General features: G+C 36.2%; 1 protein-coding gene across 4 annotated transcripts in view; it reads right to left on the bottom strand.

Annotated features, from left to right (window-relative positions):
* MINDY3 (MINDY lysine 48 deubiquitinase 3) overlaps positions 1 to 24,518 on the bottom strand; it is an 84,053-nt gene that overhangs the window by 10,848 nt on the left and 48,687 nt on the right. For all 4 annotated transcript variants that reach the window (XM_077897080.1, XM_077897079.1, XM_077897082.1 and 1 more), the window contains one exon: positions 12,049 to 12,121. In XM_077897080.1, the coding sequence (XP_077753206.1) occupies positions 12,049 to 12,121 (73 nt within the window). The remainder of the gene's footprint in view (positions 1 to 12,048; positions 12,122 to 24,518) is intronic.

The following is a 24,518-nucleotide window of genomic DNA, read 5'->3' as shown; positions in this document are numbered from 1 at the left end:
TTAATAATGTATGGCTGCAATTTAATATAACCCATAGAAAAAAGTATGCAACTTTTATCCTTCGACATTTCCATGTTTCAGCGTTCCTTGGCCTCTTTGCCTTAGTATATCATCTGATTCCCCAGTAGATGTGGGCTCCTGCATTAAGGATTCCATAGCCTCAGGCTAGCACCAGGCTTGACACAACTGGCTGCCCAAGGACCTATGTTACAGTTATGCCAGCTAGTCCTAACTTCACGTTCCAACAAGGTACTCCATTTCAGGCACCGTGGTTCAACCAAAAAAGCTTTGTAGGGATGCCTGGGTGGCTCAGCGGTTGAGCATCTGCTTTTGGCTCAGGACATCGTCCCAAGAGTCCCAGGATCGAGTGCTGCACTGGGCTTCCTGCATGGAGCCTGCTTCTCCCTCTGCCTATGTCTCTGCCTCTCTCTCTCTGTGTCTCTCATGAATAAATAAATATCTTAAAACCCCCCAAAACCCAAAAAGAACAAAAAAACAAAAAAGCTTTGTAAACAAAAGAGTAGTTAATTTATGCTTGTGCTGCAGAACCACTTGTATTACAGGATAGAAAAGCTACAAAACAGGGTGGCAGGACTCAGAGAAACTACGGCGGGGGTGGCCTACAAGAAACAGCGCTGACCATGGGACAGCAAGGGAAGAATGGCAGTGACCACAGGGCAAGAAGGGAAGCAGCAAGATGAAAATGTTACCATTTAAGGGAAAGAAAGAAAACTGAATTGAACAAAAGGCACTTTCGGATGACTGATGAATATTCTCAAAGGTTGCACAAATGCACATTATAATCAGGCAAAAGATGGCTGTCAATATATCTTATTGACTTAAAAGAAATAGCATTTAAAGTGCTCTTTTAAAAAAATATAAATGTATATCCTTTGCCCAAACCGGGTTGCTTGTAATTTTATCAGGGGAGGGGTGAGGGAGAAGAAAGAACAAGAGAAAAACAAAACAAATCCCATTGTGTGTAATACACAAATCTGTCTATCATTTCAACTACCATCTACGTAGAATTCAGCATCCTGAAGAAAATTGAGTAAGCTCTGTGCCACCTTTTTCTAACAATGACGTGGTCAATTTATTCTTGAATAACCATGTAAAGTAGATAGTAAGTCCGTTTTAGGGAGGAGAAATCAGATTAGGAACTTGCCCAACGTCACACAACTGAGTAAATAAGAGGTGGGATTTGAATCTAGGCTGATACCAACATTACTATATTTAGCAGTTTAGGAAGACATCTGACTATAGTCTTTGTGTTTACTAATGAAACTTTTTCCTTTCCTAATTTTCTTCTAGTTGTGGCCTTTTTCCACTTAAAGGAGTCCCTTTAACATTTCTTGTAAGGCTGGTTAATGGTGAGGAATGACTTTAACTTTGGTTGGTGTGGGAAACTGTATCTTTTCTTTAATTCTTAATGATAGCCTTGCTGGGTTGAGTATTCTTGGGTCTAAGTTTTTTCCTTTCAGCTTGAATATATTAAGCCTCTCCCTTCGGGCCTGCAAAGTTTGTGCTGAAAAAATGAGCTGATAGCCTTATAGGGTTCCCCTTGTATGCAACTGCTTCCATTTCCTCTTGCTTCTCAGATTCTCTATTACATTCTTGTTGTAGATCTCTGTGGGTTCATCTTGTTTGGGGATCGCTGTGCTTTCTGGACCTGGATGTGTTTCCCTCTCCATATTAGGTAGATTTTCAGCTGTTAATTCTTCAAGTAGGTTTTTCCTCCGTGTTTCTCTCCTTCTGGGGCCGCTACAATGAGATTACTACTATGGCTGATGATGGTCTCCTAACCCAGCCTCACTTTTTAATTTTTTTTTGCTATTCAGCATTGTTGCTTTTTTATTACTGTCCTTCAGACTGCTGATCCGTTCTTACATTAATTCTCTCTGGTGTATTTTTCATTTTTTTCATTTTAGTTACTGCATCTCCTGTGGGGTTTTTTGCTTTTTTTTTTTTTTAATAATTTCTATCTCTTTGATGAAGTTTCCACAAATTTCACCCACTCCTCTCTAAAGTTCCGTTAGTATCTTTATGAACATTGTTTTGAATTCTTTATCAGGTAGATTGCTTACCTCCATTCTGTTTAGCTCTTTTTCTGTAGTTTTATCTTGTTCTTTCATTTGGGAGATAGTCCTCTTTCCTCAATTGTTTCTATGCAGTTGGTAAGGTCATCTATACCTTCTGCTCTTGAAAGTAGTGGTGTTGTGGTCCAATTCCCTCCTGTTCAGCAGAACAAGGAGCTCCTGGGTGGCCCCTGGGTGGGTTACATATGCCCTGCTGCTGGGGCTAAGCAGCCCCCACTGTGGGCACTCTGATGTGCAGGTCCTGCTTCCTGGGCAGCCAGCTGAGTTTCTGATACCTCAAAATATTCTAATATTCTTTTGTTTCATATCTTTGGTCACATCAATCTACCTTATAACCTACTTCTAAAATTTTATTTTTAAAACTTGTAAAAAAAAAAGTCCCTGAATATGACATACATATCCAAATACTTTCCCCCATAAAAGGGATACAAAAAAATAGAACTATGAATTTGCTCTAAAGCTCATGTGTAACGCTTTGTATATGTCAGCTATCTGATTCTTTTTAGGTTATGAGCACACATATTGGTGTTTATTTTCTTTTTTTTTTTGGTGTTTATTTTCATTTCTGAATTTGGGATTATTCATTAGCCTTACTTAGTTCAGTTTAATTTCATTCAATAGTGGGGGAAAGAGGTCATTCAGTTTTACTGCCCAACTAAAGATTTTTTTTTCCAACTAAAAGATTTAGAATGATATATTTTTGAAAACTGATGATGATTAAGTCCAAGAGAAAATAAACTAGTATATTTCTTAAGTTGTGGAAGAAGCTAACTCAAAGTCAAGTCACTGCAGTGACAAACCAGTTGAGGTATATAGAGAAAGGAACGCCCATTTATAAAGTAACTATGTTAAGCACTGGGCAAGGTTCTTTCCACATTATTAATCCTCATGATGCTTCTAAGAAATAGATAAGTTATTCTCATTTGATAGGAAAACAGATTTATAGACCCAAAAGCAACTAGCCTAAAACTATACTGTTACTAAGTGTTAAGAAAAAAATAGATCCCCAAGAGTAAAAAATTTCAAGATAAAAAATCTGAATCCATTTAGGAGTTCAAAAGGACTTTACTGATTCAACAATGTAGGTTTTCCTATATTGTAATTTAGAATAGTATTTCAGGCATCACTTGGTTTTAGTTATATATAAATCCAAGGTTGATCAAACCAACCTAGCTAAAGATATGGACACTGCAGTGATGTATATGCGAACTGAAACTCCTAGGTGGAAAAGCACAAGTTCAAAGAAAATCATGATGATAATTTCTCTTATACCTGGAGGGATCCTCTCAGAGACAGTTCACCATATGGCATAAGGGAAAACAGAAGAACCCCAGGAACCTCACCCCTGTGGACATTTGCAGCCTTTGCCAGTCCTCACCAATGCTGATTCAAGCTGATGTAGCTGCCCAGAGCTATTGCTGCAGTGAGAACTCCGTGACTGCTGTCTCACTCCCTGAGAGGGGAGGCACCACAGCATTCTACTGTATGTGGGATTAGAGCAGCTAGAGGTCTGTGCTCCATCTTGGGTCTCCCAGACTGGCACCATCTGGCACATCATGGCTGGGAAGGGCTACCAATGCCTTCACACTCAGGCATCTTGTATCACAGTTCTGAACCATCATTCTTGGGGATGTGCTGCCACTGCTCTGAGCTCAGTTCCCCAGGTCCTGACATAGAGCTTTATTTTAATAGGCTACCAATGAGATTGTGCTGCCAGCCTGTGACTGCCTTCTGAGCCGAGTTGAGACATATGAAGGCTGTGCTGCTACTACATGATACCAGCCCGAGGCCCCTGCCACTGCTGTGTGACCCACACCAGCCAGTCACTATGGTGAGCTTCTAAAGCCCAGTTCTACAGGAGATCTGCACACGTGTATACTGCAGACACCAGTGTCACAGCTGCAAGTGCATCTGTGCCCCAGGAACTATGATAGTTCCCTATGTGCCTGATCTTGAACTCTGTGACACTCTGAGTAATGCTCTGAGTGCCAGTGTACAAGGCAAAGAGCAGAAAATAACCTCAGCAAGAACTTCCACCCACAGGCAAAAGGGAAGAACAGGAATATCCCAGCAGACCCAGCCTCTGAGGACTGCAATAGTGTTACCAGCCACTGCCACCTGTAGGAACTATACAGTCTTAGCCACAGAAGATCCCCACACTATGCTCAATGTCAAACTCAGCTGATGAAGCTGCACAAAGACTGTGCCTTCTCCAAAATAAAAGATGCTGTATCCCACCTAGCTGATGCCCTTGAAGCCACTTCCAGGTAAATTCTTTCTCCCAGTGAAGCCAGTCCAACAAGGTGGGAAAAGGTGACTACAACCTCAATGGCACAGACATGCAAAGCCACCAGAAAAATGAAGAAGATAACACCCCACAAAAATAGTATTGTTTAAGGAACAGTGTAATTTTCCAGTAACTGACAACAGAGAAATGATTATCCATAAGTTATTTGAAAAAGAGCTCAAAATAAGTGTTTCAAGGAAATTCCTCAAAGTTCAAGAGCATTCAGAAAACGCAATGAATTTAAGAAAACAGTATGTGACCAAAAAAGTTCAAAGAAGTAGAAATCATAAGGAACTAAAAATCTGGACCTTAACACCACAATCAACGATATGGAAAAAGCAACAAGGAGCTTGAACAATAGGCTCAATTAGGCAAAAGAATTCTATATTATCAGAATGCCAGGGTGGCTGAGGAGTTGTGCATCTGCCTTCGGCTCAGGGTGTGATCCTGGGGTCCTGGCATCGAGTCCCGCATCAGGCTCCTTGCCTGCCTCTCTCTCTCTGCCCGTGTTTTTGTCTCTTTGTCTCTCATGTATAAATTAATAAATAAATACATACATATTAAAAAAAACAACCCTCAAAATTATCAAGTCAAAGGAAAATGAAGAAATTAGAATGAAAAGGAATGAGAAGGCCTAAGAGAGCTGTTGGGCATCAACAAGAAAATCAATATTTGCATTAGGGAAGTCCTAGAAGGAAAAGAGAGCAGGGAAAGAACTGAAAACTTTCCAAATCTGGGGAGAGCGATGGCCATCCAGGTACATGAAGCTGAAAGATCCTGAAAGATCTTCACCAAGACATATTACTGTAATCAAGCTCTAAAAAACAAAACAAAACAACAACAACAACAAAAAAACCAAGAGATATTTGAAAGCAGCAACAGAAAAAAAAAAAGACTCCTACAATGGAATCTCAATGCGGCTAGTGGCAGCATTCTCTGCAGAAACCTTGCAAGCCAAGAGAGCTTGTGCTCAAGAGAAAAACCTGTCAACAAAGAATACTTACTCTCTCCTTCCTTTCTGAATGACAATTTTGCTGGGTTAACATATTCCTAGATAGACAAAAGTTGAGGGAATTTATCACCATGAGTCTACCCTCAAGAAGTACTTGGGTTTTAAAAGCTGAAATGAAAGGATGCTAAATTAGTAACCTGAAAACTATTTTAAATAAACATAAAATTCACTGGTAAAAGTGAATATATAGTCATATTCAAAACCCCCAATTGGAAGTGTAATAGAAGCTTGTTTATGTCAAATAGCTCAAGGAACTGGAAAGAAAAGAATAAGTGAAGCACCAAATTAATGAAAGGGAAACAAAGAACAAGGATCAGAGTGGAAAGAAATGAAATAGTTTGATGTTTTTTTTAGTCTCCAAGAGGTGTTTTTTGAAAACAGAATTGAGAAACCTTTAACTAGATGCACCAAGAAAATAAGAGATGACTCAGAAGATAGGACACCTGATACCATGATCATAGAAAATACAAATGATCAGAAGAGACTATTAACAATTACATACTAAATAACTAGATAACTAGATAAGAAATTGATAAATTTCTAGACACCTACAAGAGATCAATTGTAAGGGAACTGAATCAGTAATCAAAAAAACCTGTCAACAAACAAAAGTCCAGGACCTTCTGGCTTCATTCTAAATACATTAAAAGAATACATACCAATTCTTCTCAGACTCTTACAAAAACAGAAGAGGCAGGAATATTCCCAAACTCTTTTCAGAAAGCCATGATTATTCTGATACCCAAACTAGACAAAAATGGCACAAGAAAGGAAAATTGCAGGCTGATATCCCTCATAAACACAGATGCAAAATTTTCAAAGTATTGGCAAACCAAATTCAACAATACAGTAAAGGTATCATATACCACAATCAAGTGGGATTTATTCTAGGGATGTAAGCATGGTGTGATATCCACCAATCAATACAATATGCCATGTTAACAGAATGAAAGATAAGAAAATCATATGATCATCTCAAAGGATGCAGAAAAAGCCTTTGACAAAACTGAACATCTATTCATGATGAAAACTCTCAACATAGTAGATATAAAGGGAATCACCCAACATAATAAAGGTTGTATTTGACAAGCCCACAGCTATCATCACACTCAAAAGTGAAAAGCTGAAACGTTTTCCTCTAAGATCAGGAACAAGGATGTCCACTCTCACCATTTTTATTCAACATAGTATTAGAAGTTATAGCCAAGCAATTAGGCAAGAAAAAGAAAAGGCATCCAAGTGGGAAAGGATAAAGTAAAACTGTCAACTATCACTAAAGGAAAGGCAACAAAAGCAAAAATACAAAAAACTAAAGCTATACAGCAAAGAAAACGATCAACAAAACGAAAAGGCAACCTATCAAATGGGCGAAAATATTTGCAAGTGATGTATCTGATAAAGGGTTAATATCCAACATACATAAACAACTACAACAGTAGGGTGATTAGAGGTAATATTGTATTGCATGTTTTAAAGGTGCTCAGAGAATAGACCTTAAAATTTCTCACCACAAGAAAAAGAAAACTGTATGGCAAATGGATGTTAACCTGACTTACTGTGATCATTTCACAATATACTCAGTCATTATGCTGTACACCTCTTATATGTCAATTATATCTCAATGGACAAACAAAACAAAATGTTCTGATTCTGTGATGGTGTGTAAATCACTTTGAATTCTAGCATATAGGTTAGGAGGCAAAAGTGTTAAAAATAATTATAGCTATGATATGTTAATATACTATATAAAGAAATGCATATTGGGACATCAAAATAAATTATGGGTAGGGCACATGAATGGGGGTAGGACTTTTTGATGTAACTGAAGTTAAATTGTTATCAGCTTAAAGGCCTCAAAGTAATCACAGAGCAAAAATCTACAATAAACGATGAAGAATCCAAGCATACTGCTATAAAATCAATTCACCAAAACAGCAAGTGAAGAAAGGAACTACAGAACTGTAGTCAGAAAGCAATTCAAAATATGGCAACAGTATGTACTTACCTACCAATAATTACTCAAACATTAAATGGTTTAAATTCTCCAATGAAAAGACAGAGTGGCTACATGGATAAAAAACAAAACCCAAATATATGCTGCCTACAAAAGACTCACTTCAACTTGAAGGACTCTCAGAGGATCAAAAAAAAATTTTCCATGCAAATGGGAAACCAAAGAGAACAGGGGTAATTATATCAGGTAAAACAAGATTTTAAGCCAAAACCTGTAACAGGATAAAAGAAGGTCATTAAATGACAAAGGGATCAATTCATCAGGAGAATATAACAATTATAAATCTTTATGCACCATATATTGGAGGACCTGAATATATTAAACACATTAATCCATGGGGGAGAATTTTGGATAGCACTGAAATAACAGAGGAACTCAATACCCCACTTTAACAATAGACAGATGATTGATGCAGAAAATCAATAAGCAAACAATGGACTTAAATGACACTTTAGACATATGTAGAATATTCCATTCAAAGCACAGCATGGATATTCTTAAATGCACTTGGAATATTCGGGATAGATCACATGATAGATCACAAAAATGTTTTATCAAGCTTAGTAGACTAAGATCATAATAAGTGTCTTTTCTGACCACCAAGGTATGAAACTAGAAATCAGTAACAGAGGGAAAGTTGGAAAATTCACAGATATATGGCGATTCATGAACAATGAATGGGTCAAATAACTCAAAGGAAAATCAAGAAATACTGTCAAACAAATGAAAATGGAAGCACAACATATCAAGACCTATGGGATACTGCAAAAGCAGTTTTAAGAGAAGTTTAAGATTTCAATCTCATACCTCAAGAAACTAGAAAACAAACTAAGTCCATAGTTAGCAGAAAGAAGGAAATAACAAAGATCAGAATGGAAACAAATGAAATAGAGACCAGAAAAGCAAAAGAAAAGATCAATGAAACTAAGAGCTTGTTTTTGAAAAAAAAGACAAGGCTCTAGCTGTACACACCAAGAACAAGAGAGGGCTCAAAGTCAGAAATGAAAGAGGAAATGTTAAAACTGATGCCACAGAAACATAAAAGTATTAGAAGTGGCTACTATGAACAATCATACACTAACAAATTGGACCACTTAGAAGAAATGAACTAATTTCTAGAAATATACAACCTACCAAGACAGAATCATGAAGACACAAAATCTTAACAGGTGAGTAACAAAAAGGAGATTGACAAAGTAATCTAAAACCTCTTAACAAACAAAAGCCCAGGAACAGATGGTTTCTACCAAACACTTAAGAATTAATGCCAGTTCCTTTCAAACTGTACCAAAAAACTGAAGGTGAGGGTACACTCCTAAACCATATGATGGGGCTGGCATCATCCTGCTACCAAAGCCAGGTAATGACACTACCAGAAAGAAAACTATAGGTTAATCTCCCTGATGAATGTAGATGCAAAAATTATCAACAAAATATTAGTAAACCAAACCCATAGCACATTAAAAAGATCATACACTATGATCAAGTAGGATTTATTCCAGGATGCAAGGATGGTTCGACACACAAAAATCAATAAATGCGGTATATGTCACATTAATAAGATGAAATAAAGTATCATCTCAATATGCAGAAAATGCATTTGACATAATACAAATCCTTTCACAATTAAAAACAAAAAAATTTTCACACAGATGCAATGTTCCTTAGTGTAATAAGGGGCATATATGACAAACCTACAAGTTATTATCATACTCTATGACAAAAAAAAGTCTTTTTCCTCTAAGATCAGAAAAAAAAAAAAGATAGGAATGCCTGTCATTTCTAGTTACCACAGTACTGAAATCCTAGCCATATCAACTGGTTAAGAAAAAGAAAAGGTGGGCAGCGCTGGTGGCTTAGCGGTTTGGTGCTGCCTGCAGCCCAGGGCGTGATCCTGGAGACCCGGGATTGAGTCCAACATCGGGCTCCCTGCATGGAGCCTGCTTCTCCCTCTGCCTGTGTCTCTGCCTCTCTTTCTCTGTGTCTCTCATGAATAAATGAATAAAATCTTAAAAAAAAAAAAAAGAAAAAGAAAAAGAAAAAGCATATATAGATGACATAATTTCTTACATATTTAAAACCCAAAAGACTCCCTTAAAACACTGTCAGAACTAATAAATGGTTTCAGAAAATATGCACGATGTAAAATCATACTGATACCAGTTGCATTTGTATACACCAGTGAAAGCAATCCATTTACAATAGCACTGGAACAATGAATTATTTAGGAATAAGTTTAACGATGGAGATGTAAGACCTATAGACCAAAAAGTAAGACATTGATGAGAGATCAAAGATGACATAATGGAACATATCCTGTATACTTGGATTGGAAGAATATTGTGCAAATGTCCATAGTAACCAAAGTGACATACAGATTCAATGCAATCCCTATCAACATTTTAAAGAAATTTTTCACAAATAGAAAGATAGTCTGGAACCACGGAAGACTGCACACCCAAAGCAATCCTGAGAAAGAAATAAAGCCAGAGGCGTCATACTATCTGATTTTCAACCAGTATTACACAGCTATAATAATAAAAAGAGTATGGTTCTGAAATAAAACAGGCACATAGACCAGTTCAGCAGAACAGAGCCCAGATATAACCCCATTCATACATGGTCAACTAACTTTTGACAAAGATGCCACAAACACACACTGAAGAAAGCATAGTCTCTTCAATAAATGGTGTTGGAAAAATGGGATATCCATATGAGATGGCTATGAAATGGAATGAGACTAGACTCCTTACACCACTTACAAAAATTAACTTGAAATGGATCATTAAAAAAAAAAAAAAGAAAAAGAAATGGATCAGAGACTTAAATGTAAGACCTGAAACTGTAAAATTCCTTTAAGAAAACACTGGAAAAAAGATCAGTATCATTGGTCTTAGCAATGATTTCTTGGATAAGACACCAAAACACAGGCAAAAATAACCCTAAAATAAACAAGTGGGGCTGTATTAAATTAAGGAGCCTCTGCATAGCAAAGGAAATAATAAATTAAAAAGGCAACCTACAGAATGGGAGAAAATCTTCCCAAACTATCTCATAAGGAGTTAACACCCAAAACACATTAAGAATTCACAGAGTAGCAAAAAGAAAAAAAAAAAAAAGAAGAGGAAGAAGATAATCCAATTGAAAAAGGGCGCTCAGTCTGAATAGATGTAACATACAAACAGCCAATAGGCATATGAAAAGACACTTAATATCATTAATCATCAGTAAAGTGCAAATCAAAACTACAATAAGGCATCCCTCACACCCATTAGGATGGCTTTTATCCAAAGGACAAAAGATAAGTGTTGATAGTATATGGAGAAAAGAGCACTATTATACACTGTTGGCGAAAATATAAAATGGTACATCTATTAAGGAAAACATATACAAAAATTCATCAAAACACTGAAAGCAGAACTACCATATGATGTAGCAATCCTACTGGTATTATCTAAAGGTACTGAAATCACTAGTGTGAAGATAGATCTGTGCTACCCCAGTCACTGCAGGATTGTTCTCAACAGCCAAGATATGAAAACAAAATGTCCATCAATGGATAAATGGATAAAGAAGATGTTTTTATACAATGGAATAGTGATCAGCTATGCTAACAAAGGAAATCCTACCTTCTGAAAAAACATGGATGGACCTTGAGGGCATTACACTAAGGGAAAAAGAAACACTGCACAACATCACTTGTATGTGGGATCTAGAAAGGCTGAATTTGGAAACAAAAAGTAGAATGGTGGTTACCAGGGGCTGGGGAGGTAGGTTAACTGGGAGATGTTTAAGATGTTACCTGCAACTAGTATATAAATAAGCTCTGGAGAGCTAATGCACGGCATGGTGATTATAGTATAAAATACTGTACTATAGACTTCAAAGTTGATAAGAACTAGATCTTAATTGTTCTCACCACAGAAAAACGGTAATTATGTGACATGACAGGTGTTAGCTAACCCTACTGCAGTTATCATTTTGCAATATATAAATTATCAAAGCAACACTTTGTATACCTTAAATTTACAGAATACTTGTCAATTATATTTTGGTTTTTAAAAAAGTATTTTGGAAGACTTTTTAATATTAATTTGAATAACAGAATAAAGGAATAACTTTTTAAAACACTTATCTAGAAGGTGGTATTTTCCTGTTTAACCCAGACTATCAGAGGTCAAGATTCAAGCAACTCTAACTTTGTTATCCCAAGAAACCTACAAATCTTATGCCATGTGAGAATCTGACAATCACTTAGGCATCCTTATTTGTTCTCATTGTCACATTTCCCATTTAAAATTTTCAAGAAGTGCAACCTACACTTCATTCAATAATCCAAAAATGCTTTTGAGTAAAACTCAGGTTTATCAATCACATTTCAAATTATTTAAAGATCTAAAACACCAGGCAGCCTGGGTGGACCAGCGGTTTAGCGCCGCCTTTGGCCCAGGCCGTGATCCTGGAGACCTGGGATCGAGTCCCACGTTGGGCTCCCTGCATGGAGCCTGCTTCTCCCTCTGCCTGTGTCTCTGCCTCTCTCTCTGTGTCTCTCATGAATAAATAAATAAAATCTTAAAAAAAAAAAAAAAAAGATCTAAAACACTAAATCAATGATAATAAAATGATAAAAATCTTTTACCTTCTGGATCATAGGTTTGAAAAACTCTCCTGGCTTGTTCTGAAGGAGCCTCAGGAGCAACTAAAGCCATATCCTGAAAAGATAAGAAGCATGCTATCAACCAGCTACAATAATATCATCATCTTAAAAATAAACAGAACAAATACGAGGCTATGGTGAGGAATTAGGACATGGGGAATCAGAAGATTTTGAGTCATATTTCTATCAGATGTGTGTGACTAAGTTACAAACTCTCTGGGCCTTAACTATACATTTGAAAAATGGGAATACTACCACAACCATGGGCAACAGTTGTGAATATGATACTGAATGAATCTTTATATGAAAACATGCCTGGGTGGCTCAGCGGTTAAGTGTCTGCCTTCGGCCCAGGTTGTGATCCTGGAGTCCTGGGATCGAGTCCCATATCGGGCTTCCTGCATGGAGCCTGCTTCTCTCTCTGCCTGTGTCTGCATCTTTCTCTCTCTCTCTCTCTCTCTCTCTCTCTCTCTGTGTGTGTCTCTCATAAATAAATAAATAAAATCTTAAAAAAAAAAAACTTGAAAAGTCTTAATATTATGTAATTACTATAAAAGTGCAACCTGCAAAAACTAATGACTTACACTTTTGCTTTATATCATTGTTCAAATAAAAAGAAATATAACTTAGAATATATCTACTTTTTGAATATTTAAAAATTAAATCCAGAGATATATAGGACAGCAAACGATTACAGAGAAATGCATTTGGTATTTATGACTTTAGTAAGCATATAATGGCAATACCTAACCACAGATCATCAAGTTTTGCACGTCCAGCGTTTTTTCTTAACTCAGAGGAAATATCTAGAAAGCAGAATTCTTGCCCCATAAAACTAATTCTGTATCATGATTTCTTGGCAGCAATATTACAATTTATAAAAAATAATCACAAAATTTAGCGTTATCTCAGACTTTCCACAAACCTTTACTCCACGTAGTTGAGCTGTTGTGCAATTTTACCTGACTGACAGATATCTGGAATCTGGGCTTGGCTATTCCTAACACTGGCCTGAGCTTTTGTCTGTAATTATATTCACTCACACAAACCTTATCAGAGAACAAGTTTCTAAGTACCTCCTTTCACCTTCTTGAAATCTCTGTAATAAGTTTAGGATAAAGTTGTTAAATACAATTTGAAATGCTGTTCCTCTGTGGAAAAATAAATTTTTATAAATAACTTTTGTCCTAATCATCGCCCCCACTTTATGTTAGAGAAGGAGGAACAAAGTATAAGAATTAATTAGCATAGGTTCTTATCATTAGACTAGGTGACTCAGTTTATTTGGGAATATAAGCCAAATGGGAATGGGAAACAATATATGCAAACCCTTACACGTTTCATGCATTGAAGTAAAAAAGTGCTATTTGATAACACAGTAAAATATGGTAATATTCAATTTTTTCCCATTTAGTACCTCTTGATAGCAGTTTTTAGGTTCTCCTTTCCCTGCATTTTCAGTATTACTTTGCAAATAATTGCCTGTCAAGTGGCATGTTTTCACCTGGCCTTTCAAATACCTGATTTTTTTTTTTTTTTTTTTTACCTTTCTGATTTTATGATCCAGTCCTTCACCACTGGATACCCAGTTAGTGTCTAATCTTTCATGTATTAAACAGTGGACCAAATATATCTGATCATGTAATTTCACACATGTGCAGTTTTATCTGTAGGACAGAGCACCACAGTAGGATTGCTGGGTCAAAGGAAGAATGCATTTGTAATTTGGGTTGATATTACCAGATTCTTGGGTTGCATTTATTTAGCCAAATATTGTTTAGAACAATATTTCTTAGAAATTCTTCCCTTTTTATAATATATCACATCACCAGTACAGCCTTACTTAGCTCTATAGTTAACGTTGTATTGACACTAGGATTGCAGTGTCAGCTCTCCAATTTAGGGAGCAATTACTAACACTGGGGCCATAATAATGGTAGCTGCGATGATCACTTCCAAACTGTAATGGCAAAAGTTGCTCCATGTAGTTCACTGTAAGCTTTCCTTAACTATTTCCAACCCCAGTTCTTTGTGATTCTTCCCCTTAGAATGGCTGTAGGAATCTGGGGATTTGTCACTGAAATTCTGGCTGAGGAGAGAAGATAGAGCTGCATTAAAGATGTCAGAAAATGCAAGCATGTAAAAGAACTGAAAGTGAACTACCTGATGCCTTATCTCTAAGTTCTAAGAGCTATAAATAAATAATATACTATGCTAACATAGAAAATTAAAATAGACATAACGAAAACATTCACTGTATATCTCCTACCTCTAGTTATGAACATACAAAAACCTGGCTTTAGAAATATATTATTCTTGTTTGAATAGGCTATATATGCTGGCCTGATATAGAAGATCATCTGAAGCTTGGGCACAACTCCTAGTGTACTCTGCTTTAACAGATGTTCATTTAGAACAGGGGCTGGCGTATTTTTCTGTAATGGGCCAGAGTGTAAACAGGGCCATATGATCTCAGCAGCAAAACAATACAGTAATACATAAACAAATGAGAGTGGATGTGTTCCAATAAATATTTTACAAAAATAGTTGGTGGCTTGATATGGCCTCTGGGCCAGTTTGCTGCCCCACAATGTCAAGAACATATTTCCCCAAGTGCCCTGGCACTTATTAAACATGACTTCTTTCTGACACATGTGGGGACATAAAGGTGTCCCTTGTAAGGTTTTACAAAGAAGATACTTTGGCTCTCTGCTCATAGAGAAAGAGGGCAGGGGATCCAAGCTAGAAAGGAACTAGCAGAGCTGTGGGTAGGGGATTGGAACTGTGAGAAGAGCAGCAGTGAGAAAGGGAAATCAGCATTGATGGAAGAATTAATTTGATTTTGAACATTAGGGGTTAGGAAGTGATGGTTACATATCGAAGTAGAAACATGGAGCTCTCATAATGCTGAGCACACGATGAACACTCTATGCCTGCAGATCACAAGCTGCTTACAGGCTAGTGGGAACAGGACCCGAGCACTGGAGGCAGCCAGGGCTGGAGAACCAACAAGGAAATGGACAACAGCAGATTACTTCAAAGATGTCAGAATGGAAGACTGCGGAAAAGGAATTTAGACCAGTTCCTGGCTGAAGTTCAGAAGTGTGAAACACGTAGCTTTAAAACGCTGGACGTGAGCAAGCAACCCAGACGGGAACTACCTCAACAGAAAATTCCTCTTCTTTCAAAATACAACCCAGTGGCACCAGTCAGTCAGGTTCCACATAATGAAACCAGCAACTCTAATGGTCATTACTAATAAAGTAGATTTTGTCATCAATGATTTTGTTTTAAAAAAATCTTGTTTTGCTCCTTTTGTACCAAGGATATACTAATAGCTACTTTGCTAAACTCCTTAGAAATTAATTGTTTTTAACCATACCACTAATTTTAAGATGTGTTTATGCTAGAGGGAAGGGGAAAAAAGCAAAGGGTTCCCCTTTCCCCCAAAATTAAATTCTAATGAAAATATTCCAAAAGTTTTCATCCACAAATAAAAGCCAGCACAGTCTTCTAAATTGATTATTGGCTTGCCTACTTTGAATGTTTACAATGCTTTTCAGATTATTATAGAAAATGATCTCTTGTTAAAGCTTGTTTAAATTCATGTAATGTTTAAAGGCTTATGGATGAAATCTGGTAAAGTATAAAAAGGCCTATTTCCATTAAAGTGTTTCATGCTGAACTCTTTTTAACTTTATGATTTAAAATGACAAATGCCAACACTAATTTTGAGCAATTTATTTAATGTTTTTAAACACTTCTGAACAAGATTCCTAGTTTAAAGATCTTTAACAGAATGATGCATGTGGTAAATTTGGTAATATATGTCAAATATATTTCATATTTGCATAGCCAGTTTGAGTGGGAAGTAAAGAATTCATTCAATGGAGAAAGTGTCCTTTACAATCTTAAGATAAAATATTTTAGTGAGAGGTACAACTGCTGTATTTTTCTCGCTGAACATAAAGGATGAAGTAAAATAGAACTCTCATGTAACAGATGTATACTATAGTGTGAGGAATAATGAGAACTTTACCCTTCAGATTTCCAAGACTTCCTATAGCAATAGCTGTTAGATTACATATTTAATATATTTTCCGTATACAACTACCCGTATACCCACAACTTTCTGAATACCAGTAAGCCTATTAAGCAGTAAAGAAATACCTAGGCTGTATATTTATGGTCACAGTCTAATGGAAGAGAGAAAAATATGCAACTATATGCTTATTTTGATGAACAATATTAAAATTATCTTTAAAAAATTACCTTCTAAATAAAATTCAAACATGTATCAATCCCCTACCCTCAGAAAACCAGTGAATTATAGTTTTCAATGATAGAATTCTGAGTTATCCAAGTCAGCAAGGATACCTGTAAGCATTTTATTTTCTTCATCACTAGCTTTATTAAATAGAACAAAATTTCCATGTGTACTGCATCTGAAACTCTTTTAGGTACTGCCACTGGGAAAAGATACTAAACCTAATTAGACCCAACCTAACTACTTTTCACTCTAAAAGTAGTTCTCTACTTGGTCAAATACAAATCAGATGCTTTTATCAGAGGGATGTTAAAATGAACAGTTTTTATTTAGCCAATTTACTGGCCAATAGGGATTGCTAAACAATATAGCTTTTAAAATTATCTCTCCTCAACCAACTTTCCTAACTGGCAAAGTGCTATATAGAAGAGAAGGGGGAAAAGAAAGCCAAGCTGTAATGGGACTATCTAATATCCTACAGTCATGAAACAAATATCTCTTTTTCACATAGTTCTGTCTGCACTATTATTATAATTATTTGCTGTTCACCATAAACCTTTTAAAAATGTTGTAACATTAGCTATCTTTCTAAACACCTACTGAAATATAAGGCAGGCCTGTGTTCAGTTCATTGGGTAGGTATAAGTAGCTCATTACTGCAAAGGTCTTTAAGGTTTATTCATTATACCTTTTATCACTATCAAGAGCAATCTCCTCTCATCAGTAATCAAAGAACCTCTGAGAGTTTTAACTTCAGGAATGATCACACATATATAAATTACAGTTTAGCTTGTAGACAACATATCTGAGTGCCATGAAGGGCCCTTCAAAAGAAAAACGTGGTACATAATCTCCCTTTAAGTCTTAAGTAATGTTTTGCTTTAAAATCACTTTATATTTCATAAGGACTCTTAAACTCACTATACTTATTTTGGAAATCACTATGAAACAGACTTTAAATCAATTACCAGACGCTCTCAAGTACATAATATTCTTCAGGTAATGCACAACAAAAGAAAGTAGTAGCTTAGGACAGTGGTCTTTTTCCTTAGTCTGCCATTACTTCCCCTAAAATGTGCAAAAGCCCCCAGCTATCTCCACAACAGCCCACTGTTATGTAGCGCTGATTTGTGTTGCCTTACCGAAATCAGGAAAGGAACACAAAGGAAAGCCCCTCAAGGCTTTCTCTCCAAAAAAACAAACAAACAAAAAAAACACACAAAACTCTAAATGTACAAGTAGAAATAAGGCAGGAGGAAATATGCAATGGACATGATTAAAATCATTACTACTACTACTATTAATATTGATGAATGGGTTTTTCTATTACTGTAACTATACAACTTCCCTTAATAATCCTTCCAGCCTTTCTCACCTGATTCCTGCCAGAGCATTCATCCCTAAGGCCTAAGGCATCCACTTTGAGTAATGAATCTCCTGTGTATTTATAATCATTTTCTGTATTCTCTTGCTTAATATTGAAGAACTGGGCAGAGAAAAGCTGTTGACCTTTTAACTAACAAATTTCATTAAGAGAACAGCAAACCTAAGCCATTCCTCTCTAGGCACATGAATACCTACACGATTCAAGAAAATCGATTTTCTGATTTCTTTGATTAAAGGTAATATTCAATGACTACCCAGATAAAAAATCAAATAGAAAATTCCTCATTTCTTTTCTTTTTTTTTTTTTTTTTTTGTTTTCCTCCTTATTTCTAAGTAGAGATTCTGTATCATTTGAATCATTTTAAAGTCTGTTAAATCATCTGGACACAAAGTAACCTAATGGTGGTAGAGGGTATTGTTCTCAATTTCTTGCACCTCTTTGATTTGTAGGAGGATTATTTGCCACTGCCTGTGGCTATAGGATGTGAAGTACCTCTCTGGGAGGGGTATACTTCCTACTGTCATTGACATGGGGTTTGGCCAGAGCAATATAAGCAAAAGAGACATTCTGCTAGCTCCTAGAAGTTTTAAATACCACCTGTGGTTGCCAAGTGTCTTTCTCTCTTCCCTCTACCAGGAGAAATGCACATTCCTCATAGGATGCTCCCTCCTTCAGTCCAGATCTGGGAATGAAGAAGGCACATGGAACACAACTGCAGCCACCATGTGAATTAAGAGAGAAATAAGCTTCAGAGTGTGCCTGGAGAGAAGGGATATGGTAGGAGTGGTATACCCAGTACAGGTAAATACAGGGTGCATGGTCTATAGAAGATTTATTTATTTATTTTTAAGATTTTATTTATTTATTCATGACAGAGAAAGAGACAGAGAGAGAGAGAGAGAGAGGCAGAGACACAGGCAGAGAAGGAAATATGCAGACATGAAGCAGGCTCCATGCAGGGAGCCCGATGTGGGACTGGATCCCAGGTCTCCAGGATCACACCCTGGGCTGAAGGCAGGCACCAAACCGCAGAGCCACCGGGGCTGCCCCTATAGAGGATTTAAATATGGCAAAACTCACCTTGTTGAAATGCTTTCAATCACCAACACGTGCAGGCAAATCTAAACAATTCTAGTGGTCACTAACCCTCCTATCTGAGATGGACTGCTCTCACTGTCTCCTTACTGAATAAACCACTGAAGCTTCAGGGTTACTTCAGGAAGCTGGCAAAAGGAATTAAAACCTAATATTCTGGCTGGGGCTTGATTCTGCTTCTGCCACATGTATATTTGCTCTTTGTGTTCATAGCTGGCCTATGTTTTCCTGGTCTTTCCCTTCACATTTATCCACTGACGCTGATTTTAATAATATAAGCTGCATAAAGGGGACTCTCCACATATACTTTCTATGTTTCATATGAAAATGAATACTTATGAACATTATACTGTAGTTCACACAACACCATGTAACTTAAGCTTGGCATGCTTGCATTAGTACAAATGCAGAGTAAGGGACAACCCTGACCATACCCCCACCGCCAAATCCTTTCTCCTTTTATATTATTATTTTTTAAAGATTTTATTTATTTATTCATGAGACACACACACACACACACACACACACACACAGAGGCAGAGACACAGGCAGAAGAAGTAGGCTCCATGCAGGGAGCCCAACGTGGGACTTGATCCTGGGTCTCCAGGATCATGCCCTGGGTTGAGGGCGGTACTAAACTGCTGAGCCACCCGGGCTGCCCTGCTTTTATATTATTTTCAACAGGGTTTGACTATTAAAAGTAGTCACAATACTCAAATTTCTAATACTAAGTTTTATCAGAGCTTTAGAGAAAAGTTCTTATTGTTCATTATCAAAGTTATTCTACTTCCATACATCCTTTATATTTCATGCCTTGCATATCCATGTTAAGTCTTCCACATCAAGAGAAGCATGTAAACAAACAAAAAAAAAAAAAAGAGAGAGAGAGAGAGAGAGAGAGAAGCATGCAACATAGTATAATGAAGATGGTCTGGGAATAAACGATTATTCCAACTAGTCCTGTATCTGATCCCAACCTTTGCAACCTCCTTAATCTTCTAACACAACCAATATGGTTCAGCCTCTCCAATTACTACTCCCCAAATACAGCATGGACGATCACATCTCACATCTCTTGTCTTTTTGCCTAATCTTTTCTCCAATCCTAGAATATAGCCCTCATTTCGTATTAAGTCAAAACTTATCATGTTCTTTAATTCAAGTATCTGATCCTCTGCACCCACTTCTCTCTTCCAGTCTCTATTCCACCCTTGTGTAATTATTTGTTTTGTTTTGTTATCCTATGGGACAGAAGTAGTAAAAGACTACGGAGTCAGAAGATTGGAGTTTGAATCCTGGCTTTGGCACTCACTAGTATATAACTGTGGGGAGATTATTTTTCACTGGTCCCAGACTATTAAATGTAGATGAGGAACAGCACTTACCTAGCAGGGGTGCCCTGAGGGTTAAATGAGGAATGCATGCAAGATGGTTAGTATTAATGCCTCACACAGGCAGCACTGAGTAAATGGAAATAGAACACTATTACAATGTATCATTCATCTTTGCATTTCAATAGTACTTAGTACAATGCCTAATGTTAGCTACACTAGGTCCTGTGGGAAAACAGGTAAATTGCAGTTCATATCAGCAATCACAAGAAGGTAGAAAGAGGGAAGAAATTTTAGGAGCAACAAGGGAGTAAGAAGCAGGAGTCAAAACACAAAAGATGTCAAGGCTGGGCCATGAATAATGAGCAGGATTTTGATTACATTCTGGGCAGAGGGTAACATAAAAGCATAGATAAATAAAATCACAAATTTGTTAACTCTATTATACATTACATACGTGATGTAATGCTTATGCTCTATTCTGCTATCCAGTGTATTTACTGCAATTATTTTCATCAATTACGACAGACACCTAGAGGTGTCGACCCATCAGTGGTGCTGATTCCAATTAAAACTCACAGACTTTACTCATGACAAACAACCATAGGCCTTTCTATCAACAATATTTTACCTTGTTTGGACAATTATTTGGGTTCTACTGTAACAAAAAATTATTAGAAACAAATTGAAAGGGAAATAAGGACTTCCTTCAGTCAGCAGGCTGACATGATTAACGAAGAGAAAAATTAAATTCCTAAAAATTATAAAAACCAGACACAGAAATGGCTGCCTAAGGGCATTCAAAGAAGTAGGTATTAAAACATAAAAGCAATTTAATTGTTACTTTGTTTAAAGAGGCAAGAATATTTATAATACATTTTGAAAGGTCTCTGATAAAAATAGTTAAAAATAAAAGCTTTATTATGAGGGCACAAATCCGTGGCATAACCCTACAGATAGCTGATGAGAGGTACCTCCAAAGTGTGTGAAGCAGTTAGGAAACAGTTTGTGGTTAAAAATTCACAGTTTTTTTCACTAATTTTTATAACTGAAAATTGTTAATTTATGTAGACTTCTACCCAAATTTTCCAAGTCGTTCAAATACCAGATGCTATTCTTATGTTTGAGGATAGGTGTTAAAAGCACACATGACAAGTTACGACTTTAAGTATAAAAATACTTTAGGTCTCAAATCCATTTCCTTTCTGTAAGAGAGAAGGCATGACATTCTGAAACATAAGCATAAACTCACAAATTTACTTAAGATAAATGGATGGGATGAAAACTGCATTAATAAAGCAAACCCAAACTGCAACACTGTCTACGAGTTGCAGAATGCCAGACTTTGAATTTACCTGCATCCCAAGGTCCACGATTTCTACCCAAAAATGTAAGATACACAGAGGCGAATTTTCTTTTTAACAAATAAAGTCTATAAAGCATTGTTTTACTTCTTAAAATTGTGTTTATGACAATGTAGAGAAATCTATTAACAGTCAAGTAGAGCTATCCAGGTTTAAACACGTAAAAAAAAAAAAAAAAAAAAAAGAAACCTAACACTTAATTGCAGTGGTCTTCCTAATGTTACACTTAAGGATTAATACACAAAAGAGCTTGCTCTGGATAAAGAATTCTCAGCAGACTCTCAGTAACAGATACTACAGTAAAAGCAGTCAGCTCATGCAGGAACAGCTACATGTTTTGCATTACATTCAGTTTCTTTATATATTCTTAGTTTCAACAGTCATGTGTTTTCATGTGTTCTTACCTAAAAGGAAAACTGCTTTATCACAGGAAAGGTCAACGGTGATACTCTACACTCACAAAGAGTCCTTTTTATAACCATAAAAGAGAACAAAAAGGGATGTAAAACTCATCCCTCCAACTTCAAAAGAAAGTATGAAATGGATTACCAGGGAAATTAGTCACTGATCTTCCAAAGATGAAACTAGATGTACATAGGTGGGTTCCAGCTATTTTTATATTGAACCAGCAAGCTATTATCCTATAGAGACTGAAATGCACAATAAAAACAAGACAAAAAAGTCTACTACTTTATACATACGATTCTAATTGTTTTTTTGTTATCCTATGGGACACAAGTAGTGAAAAACTACAGAGTCACAAGATTGTGGAGTTTGAATCCTGGCTTTGGCACTTACTAGTGTACAATTTTGGAGAGATTATTTTTCGCTGGTCCCAGACTATAAAATGTAGATGAGAATTCTAATCGTACGTATGTATAATTTCAAATGTAAAGCTCTCATCCTTGAATTTGCTCGAAACATTTCATAATTAATTCCAATTCAAGAGAAAATTATCAAAATGACCCGAATAATTTAATCTTAAAACCAAAATATAAAAAAGGAAGACAAAAAAAAAAAAAAGAAAAGAGAAAAATGATGGTTAGAGGAGAAGAAAAAGGTAAGTGGACAACTGCCCAAACATTCCGTCGGATGAAATTTGGGCATTTAAAATATATGTTTCAGTATGAAAAGACCTGACTTTTAAGAGATGCTTTGAAATGTTACAAATGTTTTATAGGCTTGTTTTAACCATAAGAGCTATTTTTTTAAATTAAGGGAAAGAATTCAAGAAAGATAAGTTTAAAAATATAGGTTCTATATTCAAGCATCTACTACTCAAGTAAATTTTCAGTTTATCAAAAGTACCATGGTACTTGAATCAAAAAAAAAAAAAAAAGCACCGTGGTATGATGACGTTTAGTAAGATGACTTAACATTACTACCCTACCTACAAAGCATACTTTCTCACAAGGTACAGATACGAAAATTTTATTCTGTCATGGCTCAAATGAGTTGGAGAATTCTCCATCCTCCTTAATGGAAATTAAGTTTCCTTCTTTGAAGAAGTCAGTCCATTTACATACTGCATTTTATCTCACCCATATCCTCATTATTGCAGTATTGTTGGGACCCCTGGTGCTTGATGACTGAGTTCCTATATGATCCCTGCAGTTAGGTTATGTGCCATTCCCCCTCGATATTAAGTATAAAACAGCCACTTACACAGGATGGCTTCTATGTATGTTTTGCAACCATATTCTCTAGATAAATCAAGAGTCCAATGTCATTTTTGCTATTTCCTAGACACAGAGGTTTAATAAGAAAGATCACTTTTTTATGCCAGATGGAAGAGGACTTATAAAAGGTAGCGGAGAGTTAAATTTAAAAACTTAAAGAAGATAAAAAAAGATGGTTATAATCAATCTGAAGTTCTACTTGCTCATAAAAGTCAATTATTAAATTGACTTTTATCACTGATTTTCAGATAAAATTGAATTGTGAAAAATCTCTTCCAATACTACAAAATGTGTTGAGTCTCCATGGGTCAGGAAGAAGGTTCCAATAAAATAAAGTTGACTATTGGACATATCAAATATCAAGGGATAACTATTAAGTACACAGTATGGCACTGAAATTTAGAATCACAAACTTTAGACCTCTTTTAAAATAAACTATAGTTTATTACTTACAGTCCTAAAAGTTATTTCACTGAATAGGAACAATTTTCTTACCCATCCTCAAACCATGCGCATAGATTTTAAGTATGATAGAGTATATGTGTATGTAACAATGCTTATTTACAAATTCTCATCAAAGTTGTTTTTATTCACTAATTCGGAGAAAATCTGTATGTGTATTTAAGTTGATCAAACAGAAGAGCAAAAGCGAGTCCTTCTGCTCTAGTCTCCATACAGATACTGCATAAATTAACTGTTATTTCATGATTTATAAGCTTTAAGATCTACTAAATTCTTATGATCAAAGACAACTTAGCATTCCTAAGTCCCCATCTCCCCACTTATTCAAATACCAGCCATGGTTATATCACAGTTTTTGATGAGACAAATCTTCAGTGTTTTCTGCAATTCATGTGTTCAACAAAAATTTACTGAGCACCAACACTGTGTCTGGTACTGTTATAGGCAGTGGAAAACAGCAACAGACAAAACAGACAAAAATCCTGCCTTCAGAGAGCTTACTCGTGAGAAAGATCTATAAAACAAGTATACAGTATACAGTATGTACCTAAAACCAGAACATATTAAAAACACAATTCAATAACAACAACAAAAAAACCCAACAACTCAACTCAAAAATAGGCAAAGGACTTGAATAAACATTTCTCCAAAGAACATATACATATGGCCAAAAAGTATATAAAATCAAAGATCAACACCCTTCATCACTAATAAGGGAAATGCAAATCAAGATCATAAAGACCACTTAGCACTCACTAGAACAGTTATAATAACAATAAAAAGAAAAGAGGAAAATAACCAGTGATGGCAAAGATGTGGAAAAACTTGGAACCCTTGTATACTACTGCTGGGAACGCAGAACAGTGT

Source organism: Canis aureus, chromosome 5 (genome assembly GCF_053574225.1).
Source record: "Canis aureus isolate CA01 chromosome 5, VMU_Caureus_v.1.0, whole genome shotgun sequence".
Classification (NCBI taxonomy): domain Eukaryota; kingdom Metazoa; phylum Chordata; class Mammalia; order Carnivora; family Canidae; genus Canis; species Canis aureus.
Note: the sequence above shows the minus strand (reverse complement) of the source record. Positions and strands in the feature narration are given on the sequence as shown.